At 42.8% G+C, this 20995-nt stretch overlaps 1 protein-coding gene across 9 annotated transcripts in view; it reads right to left on the bottom strand.

Annotated features, from left to right (window-relative positions):
• Positions 1 to 2830: 2830 nt before the first annotated feature.
• Positions 2831 to 20995, bottom strand: part of KAT7 (lysine acetyltransferase 7) — a 142796-nt gene continuing 124631 nt past the window's right edge. For all 9 annotated transcript variants that reach the window (XM_063959887.1, XM_063959886.1, XM_063959883.1 and 6 more), the window contains 4 exons: positions 18707 to 18800; positions 17801 to 17947; positions 11546 to 11652; positions 2831 to 10899 (listed from right to left, as the gene is read on the bottom strand). In XM_063959887.1, the coding sequence (XP_063815957.1) occupies positions 10798 to 10899; positions 11546 to 11652; positions 17801 to 17947; positions 18707 to 18800 (450 nt within the window). In that variant the 3' untranslated portion in view covers positions 2831 to 10797. The remainder of the gene's footprint in view (positions 10900 to 11545; positions 11653 to 17800; positions 17948 to 18706; positions 18801 to 20995) is intronic.

Genomic DNA, 20995 nt, shown 5'->3' with positions numbered 1-20995 from the left:
GTCTTAGTCTTTGTTGGTGTATTGAGTAAGGCCGGGATTGATTTCTGTTTATTGTTGGGTTTCTTGTCTGGTTTAGTTTTCCCTATTTTATCCCTCAGGATCTTGGATTTTTTTGTAGCTATGGTTTCTTCCTCTACCCTTTTCAGTCTGTTTTTTGAAATTGCTTCTAATTGTTGGAAATCCTTATCGTGTTTGTGTTCATCCAAAGCTGTCTGTAGTGACTCTATTTCTGTGCCTAATTTTATTAGTTCAGTCTCATGTGTGTTCACAATCAATTTAATTAGCTGTGTGGAGCAGTCATGCAGGATGTTGTTCCATTTTTCCATGAATTGTGGGTCCTCTCTACTATGTGTCGGGGCTTTCTTAATTTTCAGGCCTTTTGGTATAATTCGTTGTGATAGATACCATTGCAATGTTTTATTGTCCCACCAAATTTTGGATTCTCTCGTTGCTAATCTCTCTACCCTTAGAAAGATATCACAGAACTTGTTCAAACTGTTATGTGTTGCAGTGGTGTGTTCTAAATTAGTGAAAATGATATCTGCCCTAGTGGCTCTGTCTTTTCTAAGTTCTAGAATACCCATACAAGGTGCTGCTGGATACTGGGTTTGAGAAACGAATTATGAACAAATTGTATCCAGCGCTCTACTTGTGTGGATAAACGCTGTGGCAGCAAAATTGTGGTGGAGGTTAAACCCAATACCTCTTTAAAGATATATAACATAAGGGTACACAATTGCGCCTGAATATGTGGTGGTAATGGTTGTAATACTAAATGACAAGTATACACTGTATATATGAAGAATTAGTGTATTTATTCTAAAACAAAATGACAGAAAGAGAATAAATGGAAAAAGATGTGAAAAAATAGAAAATTAATACATTAATGAAAGAGTGTATATATATATATATATATGTATATGAAAGAATTCTATACATATGTATACTTTGGTCCGCAGTCCAGTACAATAGAGTGTGGCGTCCCACCTCGTTTAATTGTGCTCAAACTTCTACCACAATGTGTGGAGGGGTATATACAACACAGTCCCAGAGGAGCTCGTTCAGTAATATATGGGGGTCACGGTCAAAGAGTCTGTTGCAGCAGCTTGATCCTGTCTTGAGAGGGAGGGGGGGTGAGGTGATCTTCTGACGGTGCTAGCAAATTAAGGGGTACCCCAGGTGGCTATGCGGGAGGGATGAGTTGCAGGAGATAGGTAATTATTGGCTCTGGACTCGCCGCTCTCTGACTCGGTCTGTGGCTGCGGAATTAATAATATATTAACATATTGTGTTTACATAACAAAATTTTTCACTTTTTATCCCAATTAGGTTTTATTCATAATCTTCGGATTGTCCATAACCCCATTTATCAACTTTTAACCCACAAACCACAGACTGTCACTACCTCCAAATGTAGTAACAGAAAATTCTCACACAACTAATAAATTCACCAGAAACGAACTCTCATCATTTCCCAATATTCACTAATGATTCAGTCTCAAAAATCATTCTTTATGGTCGTTATACCTTTTACATATATCATTTTTGCTTGTTTTGTTTACTATTACTATTATTATTGTTTTTCTATATCCCATTCTTTCCTTGTATATTCTTTTTATTGTATGATTGTCTGTATAGTCGTTATATAACAAATCCCCATTATAATTCGAGAAACACGCCACCTTTTCTATGACATAAGCAAGTATGGGCATAAATAGCCCACACTGAATATGGCACTCATAGACTCCCTGAGGAAGACCTAGAAAGGTCGACACGCGTAGGAGCTAACAGGACACCGTTTCAAACAGACTGCCTTAATCATATTCAACACAGCAGAGCTCTCTATTTCTGGACACATTCATCACCCACGGCGCTGAAGACTGCTGAGGAACAGGAACAGGTCACGTGACCGCGAGGAACAGGAAAGTGAAAGTGAAACCGGACGAAAAGCTGCAAGACTGACAAGGAAGCAAGGTGACAGCGGAAGTTGGGAATCGAGCACAGAAGAACAAGGTAAGGGCTCTGTAAGTGGGGAGGTGCACTGCGGACAGTCCCGCTCCGGGTCTCGAAGTCAGTGACACTTTCCCCCCCAGAGACACGACCGCACTCCTCGGATCTGGCCGGCGGCAGACGCCTGTCTACACGGGCACCTTCCGCAGCCACAGACCGAGTCAGAGAGCGGCGAGTCCAGAGCCAATAATTACCTATCTCCTGCAACTCATCCCTCCCGCATAGCCACCTGGGGTACCCCTTCATTTGCTAGCACCGTCAGAAGATCACCTCACCCCCCCTCCCTCTCAAGACAGGATCAAGCTGCTGCAACAGACTCTTTGACCGTGACCCCCATATATTACTGAACGAGCTCCTCTGGGACTGTGTTGTATATACCCCTCCACACATTGTGGTAGAAGTTTGAGCACAATTAAACGAGGTGGGACGCCACACTCTATTGTACTGGACTGCGGACCAAAGTATACATATGTATAGAATTCTTTCATATACATATATATATATATATACACTTTCATTAATGTATTAATTTTCTATTTTTTCACATCTTTTTCCATTTATTCTCTTTCTGTCATTTTGTTTTAGAATAAATACACTAATTCTTCATATATACAGTGTATACTTGTCATTTAGTATTACAACCATTACCACCACATATTCAGGCGCAATTGTGTACCCTTATGTTATATATCTTTAAAGAGGTATTGGGTTTAACCTCCACCACAATTTTGCTGCCACAGCGTTTATCCACACAAGTAGAGCGCTGGATACAATTTGTTCATAATATGTTCCAAGTCATATAAACACCCAAACACAAGTCTATTTGAAAGAAGAGTGCATGCTTTATTGAGTAGGCAATATACTGCTATGAGTAACAAGTCACATAACAGCCTATAGCAGAACACATAAATAAAGTCTATTTATCCAGTGCAAATAATCTGTATTGCTGCAAATAAAAGCGCTTTTCTATAAGTAACATGGCTGCTACCTGTTCTGGCAGAAAAAAGAGTTAAGGATGCAGTCTCCCAGACACACTGTAAACCATTTGCACACTGTGCGTATTACAAGATAATAGGCATTGCAAGAGTTCATCTTTTACTAGTTGCTAAAGGGATTAAATGGATCATTGTAGAATTTTTAATCTCCATCAAGAAATGAACATGTTAAAAAGAATTTTGTTGGGAGTTTCATACTACAAGGATTGCATGGCAATGTTCAGTCACAGCAGTAAAGTATGACTGGTAAAAAACACAGGGGCAGATTTATTAAGCTCGGTGACATGATAAATTGAAAGGTGATAAAGGACCAGCCAATCAGATCCTAACTGCCATGTTACAGACTGGGTTTAAAAAATGACAGTTAGGAGCTGACTGGCTGGTGCTCTATCACCTTCCACTTTATCACTTCACCAGACTTAATAAATCGGCCCCACAGAATTTTAATAAAAGTAACTATTTGAATAACCTCTTTTAAAGGGTAATTTACACGGATGTATAATATACTGGAGTAGATCCATGCTGTGCATTGTAGAATATTTAAATTCAGTGATTCTATTATACTTTACAGCGATGTGTATATTACCCACCTAATCATTTCATGAAGTAGCAATCACTGTGCTTTTATAAAGGTCAAAGGATGTACAGATGAACTTGAAATGCCCTATTATGAACACTAGTGGGTGCTGTGCTTTATAATACAAGATTGTTAACAGATTTCAGAATACTAAATTGACAGCAGTATTTATTCACTGATCTTTGGAGGTTATATATTGTAAAGATATTAGAAATCACAAAAGGAATTCAATGACCATATAAAAATATAAAGTTGTTGGGTTGTGCGGGTCATGGAAAAATCTGCTGTAAATTATAGTAAAAGGTGCAGCATTCATTATAATACACAGGATTTCATAACACCGCACCTCAGAACATTGCATAACACTGCAATGACGATATTACAACCCAACATATATAAATTTATAGCATTAGTATCACTTGTTATAATATAATCCATCACAGACCATTAGCTTAACCATTATCGTATAATCTTGTAGGCTATGAAAAGTAGAACCGCCTCAGTGTTCAGTATTTGAAACCGTGCTACAACTCATGTACAATCAATACCCACAAAGTACAGCTTGTAAAATGATGGAACTAGTGTTCATCAACTTGCACTTGTTAACAACATAAATACCCTAAGCCTTCATCATTTACTGCAAGTCGCCAAGTTGCGTGATACAATAAATGTACAGTAGAAGATGCAAAATTCCATATGTATTTCAAGGACCACTCATACAAATCTCCAACGTAGATGAAAAGGATAATATTTTAAAAGAGTAACATTAAAGTCAGATGTATAAGTAACAGTACATTAAAACAGACAAACCAATTAAGTTAAAACATTACTGGGGGCAATGAAGGTTGACACGCTTAAGTGTTTACTCAGTTAATTTTACCGCACTAGTGTCTAGATGAATTCTATAGAAACTTCAATTTTCAGCTAAAAGGCAAAGCCCAGTGGTTCCCAAACTTTTTTGAATCATGGCGCCCTAGAGTATCAGAATTTTTTCACGGCAACCCTAGGCAAAAAGTTTCTTTGAGAATTTAAGAAAAGAATAAGTAAATTATGTTTGTGTGTCATCCCTAGTTTCTTTAGTGTGGTGCGTGACAATAGTTGCTTCTGTTTGTCCTCATTTTATAATTGGCAGCCACAAGCACTGGTTTTGTCTATTACTTTGACCAAAAAAAGTTTGAATTGGTCATGGACCACCAACCCAAGGCACCCCTGCTAGTGTTCTGAGGCACCCCAGGGAGCTTAAGAACACAGTTTGGGAACCACTGGCATAGGTTGACCACCACTCAAGGAGGCCTAGGGGCACGTACAGCTAGTCAGACTATACAGTTCTAGGTGTTGTATGCAGATTAAGGTAACAATGCTATCAGTTTACAGATTTCTCTCACTGGAATAAGTGAAACATACTAGCCAAGATCATAGCTACTTATTACTTTATGTAGAGAAATGTAACTTTGCAATAACAAAAAAAAAAAAATATATATATATATATATATATATATATATATATATATATAATATAAAAACCCAACCCACTGGTTCAATGGGAGTTACCTTTTTCCACTATTTGCATAAAATCCTGCAAAACAGGCTACCAGCCAGGTACCAGACTCCAACAAAATAAAAGGCAAGTATTTAAGATGACTAAGCAATTCAGATACAAACACCTAGCATGATATACAGGCAAGATTTTATGCATTACCTCCATCTGCATGTACAGTAAGTGGTGCATTTTTTATGTACAGTAACACAACATGTATACAAGGCAAAGCAAAGGCTATTGTTTTTGCAGTCTACAAAGTTATCGGGAAAGAAACCTCATACATTACATTGTATATGCCAAGCAATTTGCGATCTTTAAGGGAATGTGCAATTAACTTATCTAGTATTAGAGAGGCAGGCTATGCGCGGCACACTACTGGCTAAAGTAGACTCTGGACACCACAATGATGATTGTATACCATACTCCGGGTATTTCCACATAACTGTTACCTAGTATTAGAGATGCAGGCTATGCGCGGCACACTACTGGCTAAAGTAGACTCTGGACACCACAATGATGATTGTATACCATACTCCGGGTATTTCCACATAACTGTTACCTAGTATTAGAGATGCAGGCTATGCGCGGCACACTACTGGCTAAAGTAGACTCTGGACACCACAATGATGACTGTATACCATACTCCGGGTATTTCCACATAACTGTTACCTAGTATTAGAGATGCAGGCTATGCGCGGCACACTACTGGCTAAAGTAGACTCTGGACACCACAATGATGACTGTATACCATACTCCGGGTATTTCCACATAACTGTTACCTAGTATTAGAGATGCAGGCTATGCGCGGCACACTACTGGTTAAAGTAGACTCTGGACACCACAATGATGACTGTATACCATACTCTGGGTAACGCCACATAACTGTTACCTAGTATTAGAGATGCAGGCTATGCGCGGCACACTACTGGTTAAAGTAGACTCTGGACACCACAATGATGACTGTATACCATACTCTGGGTAACGCCACATAACTGTTACCTACTGTAGTACAGGTTGAGTATCCCACATCCAAAATGCTTGGGACTAGATTTTGGATAACAGATTTTTCTGTATTTTGGAATAAAAGCACACCATGATGAGAGATCATGACGACAGGACCAAAGTCTTTGCACAGAATGCATTTATATTTCATATACACCTTATACACAAAGCCTGAAGGACATTTAATACAATATGTTTTAATAACTTTGTGTATTAAACAAAGTTTGTGTACATTGAGCCATCAGAAAACAAAAAAGTTTCACTATTTCAGTGTCACTCAAAAACTTCTGTATTTTGGAATATTTGGATACGGGATACTCGACTTGTAATAGAGATGCAGGCTATGTACAGCACACTACTGGGTACAGTGTGCTGCAGACACCACTACAATGATAAATGCATGCCATACTCAGGGAAACGCCATGTAACGGTTGCCTAATAGCACATGCTCCATGTATGTAATAAAAAATAAAAAAAACACCATAAAAGTAATATAAATGCATTTCCAGTGTCCTAATGTTAGCTGCATATACTTAAATAACTTTGTTGGCGTTGGGATAATGCAGACGATTACATCTACAGCACAGGTAACGTGACTTTCCAGCAATGGTGGAACTACAATTCCCAGCACACCCTGCCAGTCAGAGGCTGACAGGACATTCTGGGACTGGTGTAGGTTGATAGACAGTGTCTAGTTAGACAGTCAATAGATAGACAACATATGTTAGACAGACATTAGGTCGACAGGGTCAAAAGGTCGACATGAAAAAGGTAGACAGTACAAAAGGTTGACATGAAAATGGTCGACACAAAAAAAGGTAGACACCATGTTTTTTTTTTTGCATTTTTGTGGTTTGTGTGGATAGTTTTTGTCACCTGGGACCCCCAATTGTAGAAAGGCATATCCTCGCGGGGCTCGCCACAAGGTTTATAACCAACTCTATGCCCACATGGATAGAGAAGGTATGAAATAGTCCAAAAACATGTAAAAAACAAAAACAAAAAACGTGTCTATCTTTTTTTGTCAACCATTTTCACATCGACCCTTTGACCCTGTCTACCTAATGTCTGTCTAACACGTGGTATCTATTGACTGTCTAACTAGACACTGTCTATCAACCGGATACCTTCTGGGACATGGACTTTAACACTAGAGCTGGAAGATTGTATTACAATGCTTGCTTTTTCAGATTATCACTCATGTGACATGAAGGAACACAGAATTTGGCTGTCACCTCTTTTCCCAAAGCCCATGTGAATAAATTCTGTCCTAGGCTACAAAACATTACCAATGCAGTTATAAAAACTATATTCTGTATTTCCTCCATTTATTAAGAACGTTATTTGAGGTCTTCCATAAAAAGCAACAAAGTGGTCAGGGGTAGAGGATTAGAAAAGAAGGGTTGGATGGAAACCATTAGGTAAACCATTTTATTATTATGCATGACAAGTAGTTGATTGTGCGTTTTAAAAACACCCTGGAAGGCAAGTGCAAGGATATACACAACAGTGTCAAGGAAGTACATCTTACAAGAACATACAGTACATCATTACAATAAGCCCCTACAATGGCAGCCAAATAACTTGGCCCACTGTTGAAACAAAGAGCGCCAAGGATACAGTTTACAGAAAGACTACAAAATAAACCTCTCGCTAACAAAATGTCCTCCATATTTGTACTTTGGAAACACAAGCTGATGGACATTACTGCAATTTAGTATCTATTGAAAGCTTCTTTTTTTTTGGTGCCTTTTTTTTTTTTTTTTTAAGATTCCAAAATATTTACTTTCTTTGCAAATACATTTTCAAAAATATATACTTTATTGGGTAAGGAAAGCACACATACGGATGTATGGCATGCATCAGTCTTTCCCGGCAGTATATGCCCAAACACTTCTGCATTGCACAGTAAGACTGCATATGGCCGCTCTCTCCTCCCCACACTTCCCAATGTGTCTACAACATTCCAAGAAGGCAAGGAACGGACAGGTTACACCCGGCCCAAGCTTTTAGAGGGGTTTATAAGACACAATACATAGAATACAAAAGCTTCTGTACAATTTAGCATCTAAGGACATTCACAAGCTATACACTATCACTTGTAAAAGCCTGTATCATTTCACAACTGCAAAATATATCAAGCCACATGCTTTCTAGCCAAGACCCTGGGATACCAAGTTCTGTGTGCCATTCAGCACAACAAAATATAAATAATATACAGGATAAGGTTCCAAAAGAAAACCCGCTTGATTGTAGTAACCTCCTGGTTTCTTTGTTGTCATCTCAATGTATTAGGACTGAGCAAACACTTTGCTGATATTCTATATTAAAGCTTCCCTTGGTCACAAGAGCCACACTATGTGAAATGAGATAGTCAATGCCAGTGTTGGTATTCAATGGCATCCACTGCAGATTGTGTTCCCATAGAGTATGGAGCAAAGAGACACAATCTAAAGGAGAGTAGAAAATCCTGGAAAGAAGTGCAGGTAAAACTACAGCATATGAGCGAATTACTAAAGTCTCACAAGACGGCTATCTTGCTAGAGTACAGAAAATAATTTCAATATAATAGACATTTTAAAATAAAGAAAAAAAAATAACCCTGCAAAATGTGTAAGCCAAATTACACAAAAATGTAGTAAGCACTGGACAAGAGCATGAAATATTGCTGAATAGTTGCATAAATGGGCTATCCTATATCCTGGAACTTCACTATGTAAAGAAAAGGCACATTGATCGGATGATGAAAGGAAAAGACTGTTAAGAGATCATGAAATGTACGGTTATAAATAAAAGGTAATAACACATATCCTAGGTCATTTATTATATCCTGTTGTAAACTTTATAATACCATTTCAATATGAAATCAAACAAATAAATGAAAACCTACAGAACTGGAATAACCTAACATTGTCAATTACTTATTAAACATATGTTGAGTGCATATATTAAAAGTTCATCTCTATGTTAGAGATGGTCAAAGTGGAAACAAATTTTTGCAGAACTAAGTTCATCAAAGGAACAGGCTGATTTGCAGAAGTGCGTGTTACAGCAACAAAAATAGTTCTCCTCTTGCATTGCCATATCATAGAATAGAATGAATAGAATTTTGTACATTTGTATTTTAGTGGAATTTATCTAGTCTATAGATATTGCTGATTGAAGTCATTTGTTGTTCCAAGTGCTGCAACAAAAGGGAATATTTAAGGACAAATTGCACCCTTAAGTGTTCCCAGTCTTACCTCAGCCACTCCACAATGAATTGACATCTCTACACAGACTAGAAATTTTGTGAAATGCTAATTTACAAATCCAGTCAAAATCGGCAAAATTCCACTGCAAATTTACTCGCATCTAATGCATTAAAGCAACTAAATAAACTTTCCAACTTCCCGATGGTAAAGGTTTCAGAAGCACTATCTTATTGGAAGTATATACCATTATATTCCATACTACTGGTCACTCAGAGTCTGCCATGGTCTTACATCATTTTAACATATGTGGCAGGATTGAATACTTTATCTTCGATAGTTGTAAGTGACTGGATTATGCAGGCCATACATTTGAGCTGTGATTCCCTGCCAATGCCAATCCGATGACCAGAGATCAAAATTGCAGCGGACATCAATTATTGGGGAATTGGCAAAATACAGCATGTTAAAAATACCTGACTTACCGATCCCAATCATTTTTAGGGGGTCGGAAACAGCAAATTGAGTATTTACAACATGGATATCCCAGATCCCCCTGACCCAGGCACTGGCAGAATGGGGAATTTGCCCAATAGCCATCTGATGTATGGGCACCATTACCTATCCTGAAAGCCTGTCCAATCTGTAACATACACTTAGGAAGGTCAAGGAAAACACATAAGTACTGGTATGGAGAGTGTCATGGGAGTCCAGTTTTTTTAAACCTTTTAATATCTCAAAATGGATACCCTGAATAGCCTATTAATATATTTTATGCATCAACTCTTATTATTTGGTTCAGAGCTATACCAGTAACACAATAATCCACATTCTACTTGAGATTATGAAAATGGCATCCCATTCGCGAGCTCACATTTTGCTTTGCTATGGATATATCAAATATATTTTTCCATATATATTCAATAAATGCTTAAACAATCTGTTTTTGGTGACTTTCCCTTTCGCATTATTCGGCTCATTACCATTATTGCTCTCTAAGACTATTAATAGATGGAGCCCACCATACACATAAGAGGCATGAATCATTAGCAGCGATGGCTCTCTGCTTTCCATTTTATTAAAATACTTTCACTCTTCATAACTTATTTCCTGGGAAATAAAGGATCAGAACACCCAGACGTTTAAAGAAGTCCTGATCATTCAAACAGGGCCACAAAGAGGGCGCTTGGTGTCAGTAGTGGGGGAATAAAAAAACAAACCTGTAAAATAAATCATGTGTGTAACCTTGCACATCATGTCACTCTAGCGGTGTAACATGGCTGTTTCGTAATCTGTAGATGTGGCTCTATCTGGAAAGACATTGTATTACTCCCTACAGGCCTTCCAAGGAGTGTATAGTTCAACATACAGCAAGGGCAAGGGTTGGTTGAGCACAAAACAGTTTGAATTTGCCAGTGCAGATGAGATATATGCAGATTGACTGATGGGAGACTGCAAAATTTGGTCTGACAAATAAAGGTTTCATGTTCCTTTAGGAGGAGTCCATTTGAGACAGCTTGGGTCCATTGTCTTATTGCTGTTGCTTCTCTTTGCTTCTTTAGCTGCCCATTCGTCAATTAAATCCTGCAATTTAAATGTTTAGTCAATATCAACTAGTTTATTTTCAAATTCATGTTACAACAACTATTTAATGTTTTGAACATACTGAAAGATCAACACACAAAAACATGGGGAGTGTTGTCACAGCATGAAGGCGAGTAACAGCTGTGCTTTGCAATTAGAGTTTTAGCATACATCGTCTTCATTAGTTACAACCTGTTAAGTATGTATTTTTGGATGCGTGACCACCCTGCACCCTTTCATCACTATATCTTTAACACTTAGGGGGGCGATCCAAATGATGTTTGTGCACCCGTATTTGCGTATCACGGGCAATATGCAAATGTTTGTACACGTGCCGGGCACCCATTGTTATTCGTGCCTAACAGCACTGGGATTCGCCACGCAAAGCGACTAAACCTGAGTAAAGTACTGGGGGCGACAAATAAAATGCTGGGGTTGTAGTACATTTCTGCTCACCCCCTCAGGAGTGGCACGCAGAAATAATGGCATATGCACCTGATCAGAGCAACAGCCGAGTGCAGGGTGCCCCCAAAAAAATTTGAATGGCCCCCTTAGGTTTTTTTTTTATTTAGCTGTGGTGAAATCAATCAAGAGACTAACATGGCAGCCAAAAACTGGTGAAATCACATGTGCATACAGTAGTTACCTGTCTCTTTAGTACAAGGTGCTTTCCCTTCCAGTATTTCAGCATCTGTAAGGCCTGCAGAGTGCTTACAATATCCACAGGATTCACTGCTGTTTCCTGGCTAATTTCTGCAATACACAACAGGTTTTCAAGCTCTTAATTAAAGCTAATTTTTAAAATATACTCTTTGCTACAAGTGTTTATACTACATAAAAACAGACAGTAGCTCTACCAAAACATAAAACAAAGGGCAGATTTAGAGTACGCTATCTGCACAGCCGCTTGCACATGGCATTCTAGAGAGCTTGGGAGAAGCGCAGCACTTAGGGAGTGCTGGGCCCGGCCCTAAGAGTGACGAATTGGGGAAACGTCACGAGGCCCCTCTCCAGCCGGTCACACCCCCTTTTCGGGAGCATGCGTGCTGAAGTGCCATGCCCAAATTCTAGCAGGAACACTACTAGTACTTTTGCATTAGACAAATTACAGAGGAAAAAATAAGATTTTAAACCTACCGGTAAATCTTTTTCTCCTAGTCCGTAGAGTATGTTGGAGACTCCGTAAGGACCATGGGGTATAGACGGGCTCCGCAGGAGACATGGGCACTATAAAGAACTTTAGAATGGGTGTGCACTGGCTCCTCCCTCTATGCCCCTCCTCCAGACCTCAGTTAGAGAAACTGTGCCCAGAGGAGACGGACAGTACGAGGAAAGGATTTTTGTTAATCTAAGGGCAAGATTCATACCAGCCCACACCATCCACACCGTATAACATGGAATATACTAACCTGTTAACAGTATGAAACAAAACAGCATCAGTCCAAGACTGATCAAAACTGTATCATAACCCTTATGTAAGCAGAAACTATATACAAGTCTTGCAGAAATATGTCCGCACTGGGACGGGCGCCCAGCATCCTCTACGGACTAGGAGAAAAAGATTTACCGGTAGGTTTAAAATCTTATTTTCTCTTACGTCCTAGAGGATGCTGGGGACTCCGTAAGGACCATGGGGATTATACCAAAGCTCCAGACCGGACGGGAGAGTGCGGATGACTCTGCAGCACCGATTGAGCAAACATGAGGTCCTCATCAGCCAGGGTATCAAACTTGTAAAATTTTGCAAAAGTGTTTGAACCCGACCAAGTCGCCGCTCGGCAAAGCTGTAATGCCGAGACGCCTCGGGCAGCCGCCCAAGAAGAGCCCACCTTCCTAGTGGAGTGAGCCTTTACCGAATTTGGCAACGGCAATCCAGACGTAGAATGAGCCTGCTGAATCGTGTTACATATCCAGCGAGCAATAGTCTGCTTAGAAGCAGGAGCGCCAACCTTGTTAGCTGCATACAGGATAAACAGAGCCTCTGTTTTACTAACCCGAGCTGTCCTGGCTACATACATTTTTAAGGCCCTGACTACATCCAGGGACTTGGAATCCTCCAAGTCACTCGTAGCCACCGGTACTATATGAAACGAAGAAACCACCTTAGGCAAAAATTGAGGACGAGTCCTCAACTCCGCTCTATCCACATGAAAAATCAGATCGGGGCTTTTGTGAGACAAAGCCGCCAATTCAGACACCCGCCTTGCAGACGCCAAGGCCAACAACATGACCACCTTCCAAGTGAGAAACTTTAATTCCACTGTTTGAAGGGGCTCAAACCAGTGAGATTTCAGGAACTAACACCACGTTAAGGTCCCATGGTGCCACAGGAGGCACAAAAGGAGGCTGCATGTGCAGCATTCCCTTTACAAAAGTCTGGACTTCTGGGAGAGAAGCCAATTCCTTCTGAAAGAAAAATCGATAAGGCCGAAATCTGTACTTTAATGGAGCCCAATTTAAGGCCCATATCCACTCCTGTCTGCAGAAAGTGGAGAAAACGGCCCAGATGGAAATCTTCCGTAGGAGCATTCTTAGCCTCACACCAAGATACATACTTTCTCCAGATACGGTGATAATGTTTCGCCGTCACCTCCTTTCTAGCCTTTATCAGAGTAGGGATGACTTCTTCCGGAATGCCTTTCCCAGCTAGGATTCGGTGTTCAACCGCCATGCCATCAAACGTAACCGCAGTAAGTCGTGGAACACGCAGGGCCCCTGTTGCAACAGGTCCTCTCTGAGAGGACGAGGCCACGGATCTTCTGTGAGCATTTCCTGAAGATTTGAATACCAGGCCCTTCGAGGCCAATCTGGAACAATGAGTATTGTCCGCACTCTTTTTCGTCTTCTGATTCTCAATATCTTTGAGATGAGTGGCAGAGGAGGGAACACATAGACCGACTGAAACACCGGTGTCACCAGGGCGTCCACTGCTGCTGCCTAAGGGTCCCTTGACCTGGCACGGGTTCACTACGGCTGGCCGGCGGTCGGGCTCCCGGCGACCAGCATCCCGGCGCCGGGAGCCCGACCGCCGGCTTACCGACAGCTTGGCGAGCGCAAATGAGCCCCTTGCGGGCTCGCTGCGCTCGCCACGCTACGGGCACGGTGGCGCGCTACGCGCGCCACACTATTTTATTCTCCCTCTATGGGGGTCGTGGACCCCCACGAGGGAAAATAATTGTCGGTATTCCGGCTGTCGGGCTCCCGGCGCCGGTATACTGAGCGCCGGGAGCCCGACCGCCGGCAAACAGAAGACCACCCACCTGGCACAATACCTCCGAAGCTTCTTGTTGAGGCGTGACGCCATCATGTCTATTTGAGGAAGCCCCCAACGATTTGTTATCTCTGCAAAAATTCCTTGATGAAGTCCCCACTCTCCTGGATGTAGATCGTGTCTGCTGAGGAAGTCTGCTTCCCAGTTGTCCACACCCGGAATGAATACAGCTGACAGAGCGCTTACGTGATTTTCCGCCCAGCGAAGAATCCTGGTGGCTTCCGCCATTGCCACTCTGCTCCTTGTCCCGCCTTGGCGGTTTACATAAGCCACGGCTGTGACAATGTCTGATTGAATCAGAACCGGTAGGTCGCGAAGGAGATTCTCCGCTTGACGAAGGCCGTTGTATATGGCCCTCAATTCCAGTACATTGATGTGTAGACAAGCCTACTGGCTTGACCATGTCCCCTGAAAGTTTCTTCCTTGTGTGACTGCTCCCCATCCTCGGAGGCTCGCGTCCGTGGTCACCAGAACCCAGTCTTGAATGCCGAACCAGCGACCCTCTAGAAGGTGAGCACTCTGCAGCCACCATAGGAGAGACACCCTGGCCCTGGGGGACAGGCTTATTGTTTGATGAAGTTGAAGATGGGACTCGGACCACTTGTCCAGAAGGTCCCACTGAAACGTCCGTGCATGAAACCTGCCGAAGGGGATGGCCTCGTAGGACGCCACTGTTTTCCCCAGAACTCGAGTGCATTGATGGACTGACACTCTTTTCGGTTTTAACAGGTCTCTGACCATGTTCTGGAGTTCCTGGGTTTTTTCCATCGGGAGATAAACCCTCTTTTGTTCCGTGTCCAGAACCATGCCCAAGCAAGATAGCCGAGTCGTTGGAACCAACTGCGACTTTGGAAGATTTAGAATCCAGCCATGCTGCTGCAGCACACTCAGGGAGAGTGACACGCTTTTCAGCAACTGATCTCTCGATCTTGCTTTTATCAGGAGATCGTCCAAGTACGGGATAATTGTGACTCCCTGCCTGCGCAGGAGCACCATCATTTCCGCCATTACCTTGGTGAAAACCCTCGGGGCCGTGGAAAGCCCAAACGGCAACGTCTGAAACTGGCAATGACAGTCCTGTACAGCGAATCTCAGGTACGCCTGATGAGGGGGATATATGGGGACATGAAGGTATGCATCCTTTATGTCTAGAGACACCATAAAATCCCCCCCTTCCAAGCTGGAGATAACCGCTCTGAGCGATTCCATCTTGAATTTGAACTTTAAGTACAGGTTTCGGGATTTCAAATTTAGAATGGGTCTGACCGAACCATCCGGTTTCGGGACCACAAATATGGTTGAGTAGTACCTCTTCCCTGTTGAACTAGGGGAACCTTGACAACCACTTGTTGTTGACACAGTTTTTGAATCGCAGCTAACACTATCTCCCTGTCTGGGGAAGAAGCTGGTAAAGCAGATTTGAAAAAACGGCGAGGAGGCACGTCTTCGAATTCCAGCTTGTAGCCTTGGGATACAATTTCCATTGCCAGAGGATCCACGTCTGACTGAACCCAGACGTGGCTGAAGAGTCGAAGACGTGCCCCCACCGGGGCGGACTCCCTCAGTGGAGTCCCAGCGTCATGCTGTGGATTTAGCAGAAGCCGGGGAGGACTTCTGCTCCTGGGAACTAGCCGTAGCAGGCAGTTTTTTCCCTCTACCCTTACCTCTGGCGAGGAAGGAAGAACCCCGACCTCTTCTGGACTTATGCGATCGAAAGGACTGCATCTGATATTGCGGCGTTTTCTTCTTTTGCTGAGGAGAAACATAAGGTAAAAAAGGTAGATTTACCCGCGGTAGCTGTGGAAACTAGGTCTGCGAGACCTTCTCCAAATAAATCCTCACCTTTGTAAGGTAAAACTTCCATATGTTTCTTTGAGTCGGCATCACCCGACCATTGGCGGGTCCACAGGGCTCGCCTAGCAGAAATCGCCATGGCGTTGGCTCTCGAACCTAGCAGACCAACGTCTCTCTGAGCGTCTCTCATATACAAGACTGCGTCTTTTATGTGACCTAAGGTCAATAAAATGGTATCCCTATCTAGGGTATCGAACTCAGCTGACAAGGTATCAGTCCAAGCTGCAACAGCGCTACAGAGGGGTCATCCGTGATATGCAAAACATCTTTTATTGCAATAATCATATAATGAATACTCTTGGCCACCCTTGGGTGTAACCTTGCATCCTCGTAGTCGACACTGGAGTCAGAATCCGTGTCGGTATCAGTGTCTTATTTGGGACAGGGGACGTTTTTGAGGCCCTGAAGGGCCCTGTGACACCGTCAAAGCCATTGATTGACTACCTGTATTATCCCTGGACTCTGCTTTGTCCAATCTCTTATGTAACAAAGTCACATTTGCATTTAAAACATTCAGCATATCCATCCAATCATGTGTCGGCGTTGCCGACAGAGACACCACAATCATCTACTCCACCTCCTCCTTAGAAGAGCCTTCCGCTTCAGACATGCCGACACACGCGTACCGACACCCCCACACACTCAGGGGTATATCTATATGGAGACAGTTCCCCAATAAGGCCCTTTGGAGAGACAGAGAGTATGCCAGCACACACCCAGCGCCAACTGACACTGGAAACCAAATTCCCAGACAAACAGCGCTTTTATACAAATATATAATATACACTCACTGCGCCAATAAAAAGTGCCCCCCCCCCTTTTTTGCCCTCTGTGACCGTGTTCAGCAGGGGAGAGTCCGGGGAGCCAGCTTCTCTGCATGTGCTGTGGAGAAAATGGCGCTGGCTAGTGCTGGAGGATACAAGCCCCGCCCCCTCAGCGGCGGGCTTCGGTCCCGCTCAAACAATCAAAAAACTGGCGGGGGTAAATAATATACTGCCTCCGCAGTATATGTACATCTGCCAGTGTCCCTTGAGGCTATTAATTGCTGCCCAGGGCGCCGCCGCCCCCCCCCCCCCCCCCGCGCCCTGCACCCTTACAGTGCCCGCTGTTGTGTGTGTGTGTGAGCAATGGCGCGCAGCGGTCACTGAAGAACCAAAGTCTTCTGCCGCCTTTGAAGTCTTCTTTCTTCTGCTACTCACCCGGCTTCTATCTTCCGGCTCTGTGAGGAGGACGGCTGCGGGATGAACGGCGAGAGTGAAACCTGCGTTCCGACCCTCTGGAGCTAATGGTGTCCAGTAGCCTAAGAAGCAGAGCCTATCAGTTAAGTAGGTCTGCTTCTCTCCCCTCAGTCCCATGATGAAGGGAGCCTGTTGCCAGCAGTGCTCCCTGAAAATAAAAAACATAACAAAATTCTTTTTACAGAGAAACTCAGGAGAACTCCCCTGCAATGCACCCAGTCTCCTCTGGGCACAGGATCTAACTGAGGTCTGGAGGAGGGGCATAGAGGGAGGAGCCAGTGCACACCCATTCTAAAGTTCTTTATAGTGCCCATGTCTCCTGCGGAGCCCATCTATACCCCATGGTCCTTACGGAGTCCCCAGCATCCTCTAGGACGTAAGAGAAATGGATAATATAGGGTTACAGACCCTTTAAAAAGGTTGAAAACAGGTTCCCTGTGACATTGACTGCCCTTCACCAGACATGTCTGGCTCAAACATGAAACAAATGCTGTAATTGTTGCTTTTATAAACAATTCATTCTAAAGACCGTGCATACCTTTAATTGAAATCTCTTTGCCCTGAAACGTGTGCAGATATCGTAGTAGAACTTCCTTCCAGTAACTGCGGTAGCTTATGAGGCCAAGGTCAGAAAGTGGACGCTCAGGGGACCCAACTTTCTCCTCCACTTTTGAAAGTAAGTAACCTTGGGGAAGAACAAGATTTAATGAGGTTACAGACCTCTACTATAAAATCAAATTCTTATGTGCATATGCAGTCCTGCTCATGGATTCATCCATCGGTGACATCATCAAATCCTTGCAATGTCACATCAACAACAACGGCTTACACAAAACACATTTTGCATCCCAAGAAAGAAAATATTTTCTTGAAGAGATTTCATTCATTTTTGTTTAATAGACAACAGTCTTCTCTCCCTTTCTCTTTCTACAGTAGAGAAACAGACTGAAATTGTAGCGATGACTAGGTGGCCCTGACTACTATCCACTGGGACAGGGGTCGCCACCCTCCACATGTTGTAGTTCTGGCATGAGCTGAAGTAAAGTGTCCGTTCACCCCCTTCACACTTCTGATGTCCGACTCATTCCTACATTCACAACACACACTCCACACAGGGTTGATTGAAGACTATTTTGCATTGTACTGTACATGAATAATACGGATACACTGTGTGCTGTGAGGTCCAAAGCATATTGTTACACCTGGGCCCACCACTCAGTAGTTCCACCACTGGATTTCTACATATTTAAATATCCATTAAAAAAAACCTCTCAAAAGAAATTTTTTTTTTTATTTAAATAAACAATATTGATTAGATAAGGATTTATCAGTGTTGGAAACAGCAGTGACATTTGAAAAAAAAAACAAGTGCAGAATATTCCATAAACAGCAACTCTAATAGAAAAATGGTAACACATTAATATGTATAAGACAGAAGACTTACTGAAATCTATCAGCATCTTCCCATAACCTTGTCTCATGTACTGAGGCATCGTCAGGATACAGGACACATTGTAGTTCAGAAAAGAGTTTTTCTCCTGTAAACCAAACAGGAAATTAAATTATATAGGTCTCCGCAGGAAACACAGGAGTGTAAGGTTCCAATAGGTGGTTTAAAAATCTGACTGATTGCTACTCTGTATGTCATGAAGACAGAGAAGGCAAGGTGTAATGGTCAAGTGTACTTCTTTTCACCTGTGCAGTATAACAACCACTTAATTAGCAGAACCAATTTACCATTTGTTACAAAGAACAAGTAAGACAGAGCTGGATGCAGAGTTGAAAGTAAATCAGGCGTTTTTTCACTCCAAAACTTCACGAATGGAAAAAAAATAAAAATAAATAAAAATAAGATTTTAAACCTACCGGTAAATCTTTTTCTCGTAGTCCGTAGAGGATGCTGGGACTCCGTAAGGACCATGGGGATAGACGGGCTCCGCAGGAGACATGGGCACTTTAAGAAAGACTTTGGATCTGGGTGTGCACTGGCTCCTCCCTCTATGCCCCTCCTCCAGACCTCAGTTAGAGAAACAGTGCCCAGAGGAGACGGACAGTACGAGGAAAGGATTTTAGTTAATCTAAGGGCAAGATTCATACCAGCCACACCAATCACACCGTATAACCTGTGATATACAGTCTAGTTAACAGTATGAACAACAACATATCATCGGTCCATAACCGACGAAACTATAACATAACCCTTATGAAAGCAATAACTATATACAAGTCTTGCAGAAATAGTCCGCACTTGGGACGGGCGCCCAGCATCCTCTACGGACTATGAGAAAAAGATTTACCGGTAGGTTTAAAATCTTATTTTCTGTAACGTCCTAGAGGATGCTGGGACTCCGTAAGGACCATGGGAATTATACCAAAGCTCCCAAACGGGCGGGAGAGTGCGGGTGACTCTGCAGCACCGATTGAGCAAACAGGAGGTCCTCCTCAGCCAGGGTATCAAACTTATAGAACTTTGCAAAGGTGTTTGACCCCGACCAAGTAGCAGCTCGGCACAGCTGTAGTGCCGAGACCCCTCGGGCAGCCGCCCAAGACGAGCCCACCTTCCCAGTGGAATGGGCCTTAACAGATTTTGGTAACGGCAATCCTGCCGTAGAATGCGCCTGCTGAATCGTGTTACAGATCCAGCGAGCAATAGTCTGCTTTGAAGCAGGGCCGCCAACCTTGTTGGCTGCATATAGGACAAACGGTGCTTGTTTTTCTGATCCTAGCCGTTCTGGCCACGTAAATCTTCAAAGCCCTGACCACATCAAGGGACTCGGAATCCTCCAAGTCCCGTGTAGCCACAGGCACGACAATAGGTTGGTTCATATGAAAGGATGAGACCACCTTAGGTAGGAATTGAGGACGGGTCCGCAATTCCGCTCTATCCATATGGAAAACCAGATAGGGGCTTTTATGTGATAAAGCCGCTACTTCCGAAACTCGCCTAGCCGAAGCCAAGGCTAACATGACCACCTTCCAAGTGAGATATTTCAACTCCACTGTTTTAAGTGGTTCAAACCAATGTGACTTAAGAAAACTTAACACCACGTTAAGGTCCCAAGGCGCCACCGGAAGCACAAAAGGAGGCTGAATATGCATTACTCCCTTCACAAAAGTCTGTACTTCAGGCAGAGAGGCCAATTCCTTTTGAAAGAAAATGGATAAGGCCGAAATATGAACTTTAATGGAGCCTAATTTTAGGCCCAAATTTACTCCAGTTTGTAGGAAGTGAAGAAAATGACCTAGATGGAATTCTTCCATAGGAGCATTCCTGGCCTCACACCAAGAAACATATTTTCGCCATATGCGGTGATAATGTTTAGATGTCACGTCCTTCCTAGCCTTTATTAGCGTAGGAATGACCTCATCCGGAATACCTTTTTCCGCTAGGATTCAGCGTTCAACCGCCATGCCGTCAAACGCAGCCGCGGTAAGTCATGGAACAGACAGGGACCCTGTTGCAACAGGTCCCGTCTTAGAGGAAGAGGCCACGGATCTTCTGTGAGCATTTCCTGCAGATCCGGATACCAGGTCCTTCTAGGCCAATCCGGAACAATGAGTATTGTTCTCACTCCTCTTTTTCTTATTATTCTCAACACCTTGGGTATGAGAGGAAGAGGAGGAAATACATAGACCAACTGGAACACCCACGGTGTCACTAGGGCGTCCACAGCTGCCGTCTGAGGATCTCTTGACCTGGCGCAATACCTTTGTAGCTTTTTGTTGAGACGGG

The sequence above is a fragment of the Pseudophryne corroboree genome, chromosome 3 (genome assembly GCF_028390025.1).
Source record: "Pseudophryne corroboree isolate aPseCor3 chromosome 3, aPseCor3.hap2, whole genome shotgun sequence".
NCBI lineage: Eukaryota > Metazoa > Chordata > Amphibia > Anura > Myobatrachidae > Pseudophryne > Pseudophryne corroboree.
This window is presented reverse-complemented; position numbering and strand designations above follow the sequence as displayed.